The sequence below is a fragment of the Panthera uncia genome, chromosome E1, assembly GCF_023721935.1.
Source record: "Panthera uncia isolate 11264 chromosome E1, Puncia_PCG_1.0, whole genome shotgun sequence".
NCBI classification, from domain to species: domain Eukaryota; kingdom Metazoa; phylum Chordata; class Mammalia; order Carnivora; family Felidae; genus Panthera; species Panthera uncia.
The window spans coordinates 2,080,106-2,093,628 of NC_064814.1; the positions used below are offsets into that span (position 1 = coordinate 2,080,106).

General features: G+C 53.2%; 1 protein-coding gene across 1 annotated transcript in view; it reads right to left on the reverse strand.

Moving 5' to 3' along the window:
- RPTOR (regulatory associated protein of MTOR complex 1) overlaps positions 1–13,523 on the reverse strand; it is a 330,305-nt gene that overhangs the window by 248,212 nt on the left and 68,570 nt on the right. The window contains exon 2 of the mRNA XM_049635517.1: positions 10,006–10,108. Within this exon, the coding sequence (XP_049491474.1) occupies positions 10,006–10,108 (103 nt within the window). The remainder of the gene's footprint in view (positions 1–10,005; positions 10,109–13,523) is intronic.

The following is a 13,523-nucleotide window of genomic DNA, read 5'->3' on the forward strand; positions in this document are numbered from 1 at the left end:
AACAGCCTTTGTAGACAGCCGTGGCTATCTGCTTGGATGCTATACGACTCCACCGCGGCAGTTTCTTTAAGACCGCGTGACGTGGAGTCTGAAAGCACAGCGATAGCCCTGGATCTACGGCACTGAACCCGCTAGTCTGTCGTGCGCTTTGAGTGGACCCTCTACCGACGGATGACGTGTCGTCGTCACTGGTCACTTGTAAAACCCTGGCTCACCGAGCCATGTGGATCTTCTGCATTTCGTTCCCTAACATCTCAAATTTTACCACCGGCAACAAATACTTCCATGTCCACCTAAAGTGACGGCTCACTCTGTTCATCTTCCAGAAAACGCCTGCCAAATGCCCCAGGTCCGTCAGTCGCTTCTCCAGGCAAAGAGGATCCACCACGAAAAAAGCCACTAGTGTAGCTCAAGACTCACCCACCGCGTGAAGCCTCTCCTCCCTGCAACCAGGACCCGCCACCCGGCAGCCCCCGCCGTCACACAGCCTTACAGGTGTGCTGTAAGATTGTTCACTGCTGAGCCACAGTCCCCAACACAACACCTTTCCCGAACCGTTTGCAGTCTCCTCGTTTTCCGTGTATTAACGCTAAGTCTGCCCCAACGCCCCCAAGCATCCGTCTCAAATACCGTCTTGCACACAGTTGAGATGGCAGCTGATCTCCCTCGACACCCCGGCCCCGCCCCCCGTGCAACCCCAGCTTGGCAAGAACCTAACACTCCTCCCTGCAGAAGTGGGAATGGCTCCCAAGGACACAGCCTCACGGGACCGGGGACGACAGCACACACGTGGCCGGAGTCTCACAGTGAAGAGAAAATTAAGGGCAGAACTCAAAGAGCAGTTGAAGATACAATGCTGGACAACTTCCCAAGTCTGGCAAGAGACATAAACTTACAGGTTCGGGAAGCTCAGTGAAACTCCAACAGGATTAACCCAAGAAAACCCAGACACATCAGAGCCAAATCGCCAGAAACAAAAGACCGAAAATAAAAGTCCTTGGAGAAAAATCCGTTCACAAAGGATCAGGAATGAGACGGTCTCTGGGTTTCCCAGCGACGACGAAAGCCGGACAGACAGAGCAACACCTCCAAGTCCGTCGTGAAGATAACGTCAGCCTGATGTTCAAGTCTGAGGATAAAACAGAGGACTTTTCAGACACGCAAACACTCACAAAATCTGTCCCGTGGTCTCCTCTTGAGCAATACAGCACCAAACGAGGCCATGAAGGATCCAGGAAAAGAAAGAGAGAGACCACAAGACGCCCACAAGCCAGCTCTAAGGATGAAGAGGAGCGAGAGGGGTAGTTTTTTAAAAAACGAACAGATTATCTGAGCACTGGAATGAGTACTGATAGCACCTGACAGATCTACTGGAGTATATGTAAAAAAATGAACTCACAAGTTCACAGAAAATTTAGCAAATAAAAGTAACTGGCAAATTTGTAACTACTACAGGGAACAAATCACTTACACAGACAAGAAAGGAATCAGAGTAGCCCCTCTGGGAAAGGCAGAGAGAAGAGACAGCTTCCTCTTAATATACTTTCTAGTATGATGTGACTCTAAAACTTGTATGCATGTATCACTTTGATTTTTAAATAAAATGAATTATAAAATTAAGTAACGGGACTTCAGAATTGGCAAGGACCTTTAGCATCGGTGCGTCAAAGTCATCGAGGACTTTTTTAAAACAGAGACGCCGGGCTCTACCCTGGAGACTCCAATTCAACAGCTTCAGAAGAGCCCAGTCAGCTAACGAGCACATTCTGGCTGAGCGGAACCTAATGAAAATTGGGTCATAATTAACTTATCTGGAAGAACTATGGTAAATTCGTTTCCATCTGTAACTAAAGACATTAGACGTTCATTTTCATGTCTTTGTCCTGGTAGGAACCGAGTGCTGAGGTCTCGAAGGAATTACGACGACCCCAGTCAACTCTGCTATGATCTGAATCACAAGACTGGCAAAGGGCCAGAATAAATCGGGATCGGAAAAATAAAAACTCAGGGCCACCGAAGAGCAAAGGGGAGCTGAAAACAGCATCAGCAGATAGAAACCGCTCAAACGGCCAGGCCTGGGACAGGAGACCAGGGGTAAATACAAGAGCCAGCGTGAACCTTCACGCCCGTGTGGCGCTCGTGTGCCCGGTGCTCCGGCTGGAGTCCACGGGCAAGAGAAGGACACGGTTTCCTCTGGACAAAGGCGCCCCAGCCGGGCGCCACCTGATCAGAGGCAGGTCGTACACGTACCCTCTGCGAACCCCGAACCCCGTCGAAGGGAGGAAGGGAGGAAGGGAGGGAGTGCAGGAGGTGAAGGTACTCATGTGGGGGGAAGGACCAGAGCTGGCCCTCCCCCCTGGACTTCTCCCCTTGGAAAGCCCAGGCCCTCCCGCCCCACACGGTCCTCTCCCATGTCCCCAGAGAGGGCCTGCCGCCCATCTGCCAGAGCTGGAGGGCCTCTGCCCGCAGGCAGGCCAGCAGACCCCTCCGGTCGGGGCCCTCCTCCTCCTTCCCTGGTCTGGCTCAAAATTCCTGCCTTCCCGAGGGAGGGGCCGCGATCAACCAAGGCCGCCTGTCACATCCTCTGTACTGGGAACCCTGTGGCCAATTAACTGCATGGTTTCCTCCCAAGGGTATGACAGTGGGGGGAGGCGCATGGGGGGAGGGAAAGACGAGGACAAGGAAAACGATGCTTTTACTACAATAAACCAAGTCGCTGTGTCAGCGAAACTAAGTTCCTGGTGGACAGTGTGGACAGTCTGGAAGTGTGGGCGCTGTCCTAATAAGGCATCTCTCCTCTCCTGCCCTCACGGGTTCCTGCTCAGTGAACAAAGTGGGCGGGCAGGTGGGTGGAAGGGAGAGGGCGTAACTGGCATTTGTATAAAACGTGAGCTTTGCGTCGACGTTCCTGCAAGGCTTTCGGGCTAAGCCCTGTACCTCGTACGCACAGACCTTCACGTCGGCAGGAACTGCAGTCAGCCTACGCCCCGACACAGGGGAGAAGCTGCAGTTCTGGGTGGTCAAAAAACTGGGTCAAGGTCACAGAGGTCGGCGATGGGGCTGGCAGTCAGCCAGCCTGGAAAACCTCCTGTTCTGTCCACTCTTCCGTCGGGGGAGCCCGTGCACCATCAACTACCAACGTGCTGGTCCCAACCCCAGCACCTGGTGCCGGCACCATGGCCGCTCTCCCTCCTCCTAGGAGGTTCTGGAAGGTCCTGAGAAGGGCAGGAGCCCAGGGAGCACGGCTCTGCTGACCCGGAGAGGAGCACTGGGGGCCTTCTCCTGTGACATCACTCCTCCCCGGAAAAGCCTGCAGTGCCTCCAGCATGCTCCCTTTTGGGTAAGGTGAACGCGAGCACGACTAACTTAAGGGGCCGGGCTGGCTGGAAGGTGACAAGAGACCGGGCCGGACTTCGGGGCCGCTGCCCACACCGTTCCTTGATCTGTGTTGGGTCAGTCTGGGAAAAGCTGCCGAACTATATGCTGGGATCAGCCCACCTTCAGAACAGACTGAAAATTAAAAAAGCACACAGAGCTCGCTGCTCAAAGAACGTCTGTAGTCCTCTGTAGCTTGTATTGAAGTGGACGTTTCATAGGTACTGGTTAATTGACATATTAACTGAGGACTGCCTATTAGATCCAGTGCAAATTTCTGTGTGGCGTTCGAGGACTCTGCCACTAATTAGCCGTGTAACCTCGAGCAGCTAATTTTCATCGAGAAATAATAATGGCAAAGGGGCCACTTTGAAGTCAGAGATAGTTTTCAACGGCTCTGCGCCGTCGGCCACGATGTCACCCACATATATGTTCTCATTAGAAGCATATACAGTGGGAGGCACTTCATCCTACTGAGTCGAGGACAGAGCAGGACACAGCCTGGCAGCAAGGCTCTGGCCAAGGGCCGGACGTGGCCCTCCCGCGGCCCGAGGGTCCCGGGAAGGGAGCCACCATCCTCCAGGAGCCCTGTCCACGCTGCAGCCGGGCCCAGCCCTCAGTCTCACCGCCACTTAGCCACAAAATAGATGAGGTCCTGGTGCCATCTCCCGTCCCCCGCCCCGTGCAGGCACCAGGAGCTGTGGCCGGGCTGCCCTTTTGTGAAGTGCAAACCCTGTCGCTCGCACAAGGCACTCTGCTCATGGGGATGGAGGCTCCACACGATTTACACCAACGCCTCCTTCAGGGGACGCGGAGATACTGCCGGGAGAGGCCAGTGTGACCGGACAGAGAAAAGAGGGCCTCACCCGGGAGCCCCCGAGAACAAGGGCTTCCACCGCAGGCCCAGGGGTGCTCCAGGCTCACGGCAGTGGGTGCCCCCTACACCCCCCACCCTCCACCCCCCACGGCTGGGCCCCTTCTCCTCCTGGCAGTCTTGGCTCTCACCTCCCCTGCAAAACCCCCTCCCTCCACACGGCCTGCCCCGAGTCCTCTACCCACAGCAGCTTCTGAGCTCCTGGGCCCCTCAGGGTGGACCCACCTCACTAAAGGTGCAAAGATGACCGCTCTATTCTTAGCTCAGCTGCACAGGGCCTCCCGGTGCCCGCGTGCATGGAGGGAAAAAGAAAGGCCTGTCTCTAAGGAGTAAGAGAAAAACACAGGTGAGCGCCTCCTCGACATTTCCTTAGGATACCAGACTTTCCAAGCCCCTGGCAAACCTTCAGCTTTCCTACGTCTTATGATACACGGCTACCATTAACGAGCACATAGAAAAATCTCCCGGCAAAATTACACTTCCTCCTGTTCAGCAGTCAACTCATCTGCACCCTGCTTCCAAACACAGACACCTCTCCAAGAGGGATGGGCACTCAGCATCCTTCAGCGGGATGTTTTTGGTATCGCTGCTGTAGCATTTAATGGCAGGCCGTAAAACAAAACAGCCTCTCCCCCGCTTCTCTGAGAAGAGCTGAGTGTCACTTCTATGAAATAAAACAGCATCTTATTATCCGGCGGAGTGGGGGGGCAGGGGCGGGGAAAGACGCGTTGAAAGCCGTGAGGGAGCGCGGGAGGGCCTGTGAGCCCCCCGAGTCCGCACCTTCCCCACGAGCTGCAGGGGCCCGTGCGCCCAAGCCTTCCCTCCCTGCCTTCCCTGCGTCGGGGAGGCCGTGCACCGGCTTCAGAGCAGCACGCTGAGGCTCTACCTGTTTGTTCCGGCAACGACGGTCCCTGTCACATCAGAAAGCCCAAAGGGCCGCTTCACGGACGAGGACAGGCCCGTTCTCCGAGCCTCCGGAAGCAGCGCTCTCTCCTACGCGGTGCTGGCAGCACATGCCCGGGGACAGCGACACGGACTGAGAAGTAAGAGCCGCCCACGTGTCTCACCACTCAGAGCCCTCGGCCCCGAGGGCAGAGCGGCTCCAACCTGCACCGACCACCTCCCCCGGCCCGATGTGGGTCTGTGGCCCCAAGGCAACCCACCTGCGATCGCTCCACCCCTGCACGGAGACCCCACACTCACGGGCCCACCGGAAAGCAAAGCAGCGGGGCTCTGGTCGTCACCCGACACGGCTGACGTCTCCTTTGTAAAACAAAACGAGAAACGCGCAGCGCTTCACTATCGAACATCTGCTGGAGGCCCCCAGAGCACGGGGCCGCTGTCCCACCGGGCGGGGGTGCACCACACACGCTCCGTTCTCCTCTCTCCGTGAGCACGCGGGGGCAGAAGAGAGGCGGACGCAGGAGGCGCCTGGGTCCCCACTCAGTGCTGTGGCGGGCGGGGGGTCCAGGTGGCGGGCGAACAGGCATCGGGGGCCGCTCCTTGCCACAGGCAGTCTGCACTGAGCCGCGTTCCGCCTCCCTCCTGCTCCATTTTACAGATGAGGAAACTAAGGCCCCGGTAACGGGTGATCTGCTGAAGGGAACGGCAGAGCCCTCTGACTTCCGGAGGCACAGCACAGACCCCGAAGACCAGACACAGTGTGCAGACTGGCTGCCTTCCACACAGGAGGGCCCCGTGGGCTGTGTGGCTGCACCCGCCCCTGCAGGGGGCCGTCCCGGCGATGCCCTCCCCTCCCCAACCCCGCCACGACCCACTCTGGACGTCCGCACCCTGAAAGACGCAGGACCCACCCTCCTCGGGCCTGGGTGTCCTTGCCCCGCCAGCCCAGCCGCTCCTCGGCCCTCACCACCTGACCCCCTCGTCCGGTGCTACCACTCTTCCCCAGCAGCTCCCCTCCCCGCTGACTCAGGACCCTGGCTCTGCTCCTCTTCCCCCGGTCACCGCTCGCCCCGGGCGGGTGACCTCCCCACCCCCTTGTCCACCAGCCAGGTCTTCCCAGCCGTCCGCGGACGCTGTTCTGCTCCGAAGGCCCAGAAGCACTGGCCTTTCACGCACCTCCAAGGCTGGGCCCCAACTCTCGGTCCCGGGTCCCGGCTGCCACTATCGTCACACCTGACACCGGCAAATGCCTGCACGAGCCAGCCTGGGGCCACTGGCTGGGGCTGGGCAAGGCTGGCAGCCCTCCGGGGTGGGGGCTCCCGGGGAGCTGCCCGTCCCGTCGGGGGCTCGGAGGCCGCACAGGCGAAGGGAAGACAGTGTTCCCGGGGAGGGCTGGGGGCCTGGCAGGGGGGAGCAGACACCCGTGTGGGGAGGGGCAGACAGCAGAGACGAGACGCTGGGTCACACAGGGTAAGAGACACCGAGAAAATACATCAAGGCTGTTGGAGGAGGGAATCACGAATACGGAAAATCCCACTGGGTTGGAAACGAGGCACAATGCATGGTTCTTAACGTGTGCAGACAGCACGGAAATACAGATGTGAACGTGTACACAGGAAGCACACCTGTGCACACGCGTGTGTCCCCTGCTCTGGCAGGGGGAGACGGGTGGCAAGACACTGCTTCTCATGACAACACCGGCCCCGGGGTCTCCGTTTCTAAATCCGGATGCCGCCGACAGCACCTGGGCTCGCAGGAGTGTGGCCCATCGGGGGAAGGGCCGAAAGAACAAGCCGGAAGTAAGGAGGCGCTCAACAGTGGCGCCCGACGAGGGCCACGTCAGCCGGTGGGAACACGGCCGGCTGGCTAACCCGGAAACAAGCAGAGCATCAACACAGTCAACGGTGACACTGGACCGTGACCCACTGGGTTCACACCGAAGACGCGGTCTGATGAGGAGCACGCACTCAGCCAGTGCGCCTCCCCCCAGAACTGTCATTACTGACACAGCGGAGAGGGGGCGCTCGCAGCCTCGAGTTCCCAAGGCACCCACCCCGTCGCGCCATAAGCGAGTCGTAAGCGGTAACGGGACACGTCAAAATCACTTGCCACCTGACAGATGCCGTGGGAGGAAGGCACATCTCTTCCGCGACACTCCAGGAGAGGCACTACCAAAACTCGGTCCTGAGGAAACACGGGGACGGTGTCCTAAACACAGCCCGGGATCCTCTGGGCGTCAGGTCACGAGTGCCGAGCGAAGACTGGGGACCTGGTCCGGTTTGGATGAGATTAAATTAACGGCCACGCACGATGCGGAGTCAGGCCCTTGTGCCACAAACGGCGTCCGAGCCAGGTGGAGACCCACACACAGTCGAGGCCGACAAGGCAGCAGAGTGCCCACGTCCATCCCGATGGCGACGGCCGCGCTGGGTCACGCTCCTGGGAACTGTGCACTGAAACTCCCAGGCAGTGGTCAGCAGGTCAACAGCTCACTCTCGTGTGAAGCACTAAAAAAGCCTTCTAGTTCTGTGTGCTTGCAACTTTCGGACTTTTTTCTCCTTTCTTTCCCCCAAAATAAAATCTTAACACACACTGCTCGTGCCCCTGCAAGTTTGCTGAATCAAATCTCCAGGATTCTGCTTTCTCTTAGGCCATATTGATAAAATCACCATCAGAAGGGCCAACCCTACCCAAGTTTTAATAAAGGTCAAGGCAAAGTTTTTAGCTTAGAAAAGACAAACAAGTGCCCTTGGGAGGAGCAATGGGTGTTATATGTAAGTGCCAAATCACCAGGTTCTATTCCTGAAATCGTTATTACACTGTATGTTAACTAACGTGGATTTAAACTTTTAAAAATAACAATAATAAATAAAAATAATAATAATAATAAAAAACGGCAAATGCCCTTCTGAACTCAAAATCCACTGAAATTAGTACAGAGTAGATTACATTTCCTGAATTGCAGAAAAATTTTAAAAGCTCAATATAAAACATCTATTTATTTGTTGGACTTTTCATGGCAAGAAGGAAGTAAGGAATTATTTTCTTTTCCACTGACATTGTCTCATAAACACCCATCAAAGAGACTGTGTGAGGTAGGAAGGAGGGGCTCTTTTGGTTTCTTTCTTTGGGTGGGGGGAGCTTCCCTAGGGAATCTAATGAAAGCCAAGGATCCTCTCCTGGAAGGTGCATTTCTATACTCAGACACCATCACCCACACAGTCCCAGGGAGTCCAGCATCCCTGGGAGCTCACGGTGGGATCCAGGTTGAGAAGCTTTGCTTTAAAAACCTAACGTAAGAGCAGTTAAAGAGGGAGAAAATAGAACACAACCGGCGAAATCCCACTCTGAGAAGGGGTAAGTGAAGGAAACAGTCAGCGGTGGCTGATAAGAAGTCAATTTCAGCGGCACAAGCACCAGGACGTGGCAGAGAGCCAAGAAGGCCTCTAGGGAAATCAGCTACGGAAACCGCAACTCTGTCCCTGAGCGCGGGGGACGAGAGGCCTGGGCCGCACGCGGAGAGGCTCTGAGACAAAGACAGTGAGACAGGCAAGTAAAGTGGGAAAAACAACTCCTTTTTCAGTTCAGAATAGAATCTAGATCTCCCGGGCTACCGGAAGGTAGGACACCTCTCATCAGCCAAGGGCGGGGGGGGGGGGGGCCTTTCCATTAGCAAAAACAGGCACCGAGAGACCTTTTGTCAAATCTAAGCGGCACAAAGCCAGCTTTCAAGTAGCAGAGCAAACCTGTCATTTGTAATTTCTGTTATTTAAAGTAGATGAAGACAATTTCTGCTTTTGCTGAGGGATGGAGAAAGCTGGGGGAGGGGGGTGCTGCCCCCAATCTTACCAAAGAGAGAAAGCCAAACACTCAAAGTGGAAACAAAGAAAAACCCACACTTCACTGTTAAGTTATGCCAAAATTTAGAGAAGAAATAATACCCAATTCACGACCAGCTCTTCCGTAAAACAGGAAAGACAGGACTATTTCTCAACGCATTTATGGCACCGGCATCATCCTGCTACCAAAACCGTGCAAGTGTGTTGCAAGAAAAGAAAACCAGGAACCAGTATCACTCATGAACACAGACGCAAAATTCCTCAACAAAACAGCAGCAATCGAATCCACCAATATATAAAAAAGATAACACAAGTGGGGTTTACTCCAGGAATTCAAGGTTGGCTCAACAACCAAAATTCCATCAACGCAACTCACCGTATCAACAAACCAAAAAAAGAAGAGCCTGGTGATTATCTCAAAAGATGTCAGGAAAGCATTTTGTAAGACTCAGCAGTGACTGTTGACAGAAACTCAGCAAACCAAGAAGGAGTATGCGGAATAGTGAGAGCCTACTGTTCTCTGCCCGCGAGGAGAGTGCGTGAAGGCCGCGGGGCTCCCATCTCCCTTCCACACTGAGCCACGCGGCTCTGGCCACGCCTTCCGTCCTCGCCTAGATCTGCACACAGGTCACAGTCACTCCATTCTTTTAAAAGTGTACGTAGCCACTATCATGTGCCAGATACGGGCAAATTCAAGGGCGCCTGGGGGGCTCAGTCAGTTAAGCTCTGTGCTGACAGCTCAGAGCCTGGAGCCTGCTTCAGATTCCATGTCTCCCTCGCTCTCTGCCCCTCCCCTGCTCGCGCTCTGTCTCTCTCTCTCTCTCTCAAAGATAAATAAACATTAAAAATTTTTTTTTGTTTTAAAAGAAAGAAATGAAATGAAACCCTCAGATTCACACAAACCAGTGCCAGCCTTCCAGGGACCTGACCGGTGGAAGGCAAGGCCAGCCCAGCCCAGAGCCCCTACAGGGACCTTACCCGCGGGCCAGGAAGGAGGGTGAGGGGCACACTTACCGATCCAGCATTCTAAACGAGCACAAGGGGTGGTCTTCACCACGTCTGGAGGGTCCACACCGACATTCAGGCACAAAACTAAGGCAACACTGACTGTCTTCATCTAGAAACACAATAGAAACAACAAATATTTCAAAATGAATCCCCGTCATGCACTTTTCCAGGCTTCAGAAATGTTCCCAGAACACATGAAGCCCTGTCCCCACCACTGGCCTCTCCAGCCATCTTTCCATTCACCTATGACCTATGCTGCCCCCGGGGGTGCTGCAGGAGTAACTGCCTTCTTCCAGAAGCTTCAGAGTAAAGTGGGCACTTGGGGGGGGGGGGGGAGGGGGCGGGTTGCAGCGGGAGAGGCTTCCACAGGCCTCCCTCCTTATGCTACATTTCCAGAAACAGAATTAGTTCACTAAAAAGTATTAAGGCATTTGATACATTCTGCCAAAATCCGTTCCAAAACTCTGCACAAATTTATGCTGCGACCAGGTTACACTATTCCCATTACTTGAAATCATTAATCATTTGATGAGAGAAAAATCATCACACTGACTCAGTGGGCATTCTTTCAGTATTTGTAACACTATTTCAAAGGTGTATTCGTTATTTGCATCTTTTATCTTTTGTAGATTTTCTACTCACGTTTATGCTACTATACCCTCATTAGGCAACCGTTTCTGATTGATTTCATGTGCTCTTTCCATATTAAAGACCGCACCCACATTACTTGTTGCAAATACTTCTCTAGTCTGGCGTTTGCCCTCTGATTCATACTCTGCTTCTTGACATGCAAAACCTTGGGTCTATCCTCTGATACAGCTTCCTGCACACCTGCTCCTTCTCCAGCAGCCCAGTATTGGAAACACCTCACCCACCCAGCTGCTCAAGCCAGAAACCCGGAACTTGCCCTTCAAACATTTACTGAGCACGTACTAGGTGCCGATCGCTATTTGTAGGTGGTGAGGATCCATCAGGAAACACAAATCCCAGCAGGGGCGGTGGGGTATCGTTTCAAAGAGGTGAGAGGGCTCCAAGTGGGGTCACCAGCCTTGACCCCCAGTGCTGAGCACCAGAGCCCACCCTCGACTCATCCTGCCTCCTAAGTGCCTCCTGCACCTGCTTCTCCACCAGCCCCGCTCCCAGCCACAGCTTCCCCGGCCTGGAAGGCGGCCCTTCCCGCTCCACCAACTCTGACTCTCCCTTGCGGTCTCAGTGCCCACAGTGGCCATTTCTCGGGGAGGTTTGCCCCCACATCCCAGCAGGGCAGCACCACCATGCACGGCGTTTCCTGCTGGCAGAGCTCTCTGACGAGGCTCCCCAACCCAAGAGGAGAGTGGACCCACGTGTGTGCCCGCACCTGGCCCAGACCTGGGGCTCAGGAACTCCCTGCTCAGTGAGGGCCTACATGGATTTCTTCCAGTGTTTTACTGTGTTTTACATTTAACCCTTCAAGCCATCTGGACGTTACTGTGGTATATGATACAAGACGAGGATTAATTTTCTTCTCAAAACACTAGCCAATCATACCAACTCTCCCTGTTAAATAATGTCCCCCAGGAGCGCCCGGGTGGCTCTGTCGGTTAAATGTCTGACTTAGGCGCAGGTCATGATCTCACAGTTCATGGGTTCGAGCCCCGCGTCGGGCTGTCAGCCGGTCAGCACAGAGCCCACTGCGGATCCTCTGTCCCCCTCCCTCTGCCCCTCCCCAACTCACACTCTCTCCCTCTCTCAAAAACAAATAAACATTTTGGGACACCTGGACGGCTCGGTCAGTTAAGCATCTGACTTCCGCTCAGGTCATGATCTCACGGTTCGTGGGTTCAAGCCCCGCGTCGGGCTCTGTGCTGACGGCTTGGAGCCTGGAGCCTGCTTTGGATTCTGTGTCTCCCTCTCTCTCTGCCCCTCCCCTGCTCACGCTCTGTCTCTCTCTGTCTCTCAAAAATAAATAAATGTAAAAAAAGGTTTTTTTAATAAATAAACATCTTTAAAATAATAAATAAATAAATAAATAACAGGAATGTCTCCCAGACTCACGGGTTTGTATGATTCCCTTAGCATATATAAATTTCCAGACAGACCAAACCCTACTGCAGGCTAGCTAACTGAATCTATTCCCTTATCCCATCAATCAATACTTCTACTACACGGATTTAAATAATTTATCTCTGAAGCACTTCACAATACTTGGGGGGGCTAGGTTTCCTTCCTCACAATGTTTTTTAAACTTTTACTTAGTTGTTACATCTATATTCATCGCTTTTCCCCCCAAATTAATCAGTTATTCAATTTTTTCATCCCATAGATACTTTGATTAAAGTTGCATTAAACTGCATATTGGTAACATTGAGTATTTTAAATTGTCTTCTTTGGTCCAATAACTCCACATGAGAATTTGTCATAGAAAATACAAAAAAGGAAAATAAAGGGGAAATCTCTACGTGTAAAGATCTTCTTCACAGCATTTCTTATCACGGAGAACACGTGGTGGGTATGACCTAAATTTTAAGCAAATAAGGGAATGTTTCAGCACACCATCATATTCTCCTAACAGAATGGCTCTTAAATTCTTATAATGTTAAATGAACAAACATTGATTCAAGATGCCAGGGGTACCAGGGTGGCTCAGTCGGTTAAGCGTCCGACTTCTCGGCTCAGGTCACGATCTCGCAGTTTGTGAGTTTGAGCCCCGCGTCGGGCTCTGTGCTGACAGCTCGGAGCCTGGAGCCTGGAGCCTGCTTCGGATTCTGTCTGCCTTTCTCTCTGCCCCTGCCCCCCTCACACTCTCTCTCAAAATTAAATAGATATTTTAAAAAATTTTCATAAAAACAAAATGCCAAAAAAAAAAAAATCATCTTAAACATATAAATTAAATTTGGCAAGAAGTGGCAACCTCCCCAAGGGTCCATTTTTCTATACAGGAACAGAGTGTGTTTCTCCATTTAATTGAATCTCTTTTTAATGTTTCTCAGTACTGTTTTTTTTTTTCTTTTTTAGTTTTCTTCACCAATCAGTCTTGCACATTTCTTTTAGGATTTTTCCTAGACATGTCATGGATGTTTGGGGGGCACGTGCTTCTATCCGTGTATTCTCCCCATTGTGGTCTCGTGGTGGCTGTGGACACCTTCCCTCATCACATTATTAAATTCCTAATTAAATGTAACTGCCTCTTGGTGATCCTCGACCCGCATTGTAGGTTTACAAATACGCCGTCTACGAATGACGAGTCTGTCTCGTCCTTTCCAACGGACTGTTCCTCTTCTCCTGTTTCGGGTCTCGGGCACTGCCCACAACCTCCAAAACAGAACTGCCAGCGACCACGGAACATGGCAGTGGTGACCGTCACGCTGGTTTTAACGCGACGCACGAATGGTTTATCATGAAGACCACGGCGGCAACTCACGTGGAACACGTGTCACCTGCTTCCGGGCGACGGGACGTCGCCGTTACCAAAGGCCTCCCTGCAGAAGCAGTAAGGCACCTGTTTCCACAACCCAAAAAATCCAAAGAGGACTTCTGCCTTTTAC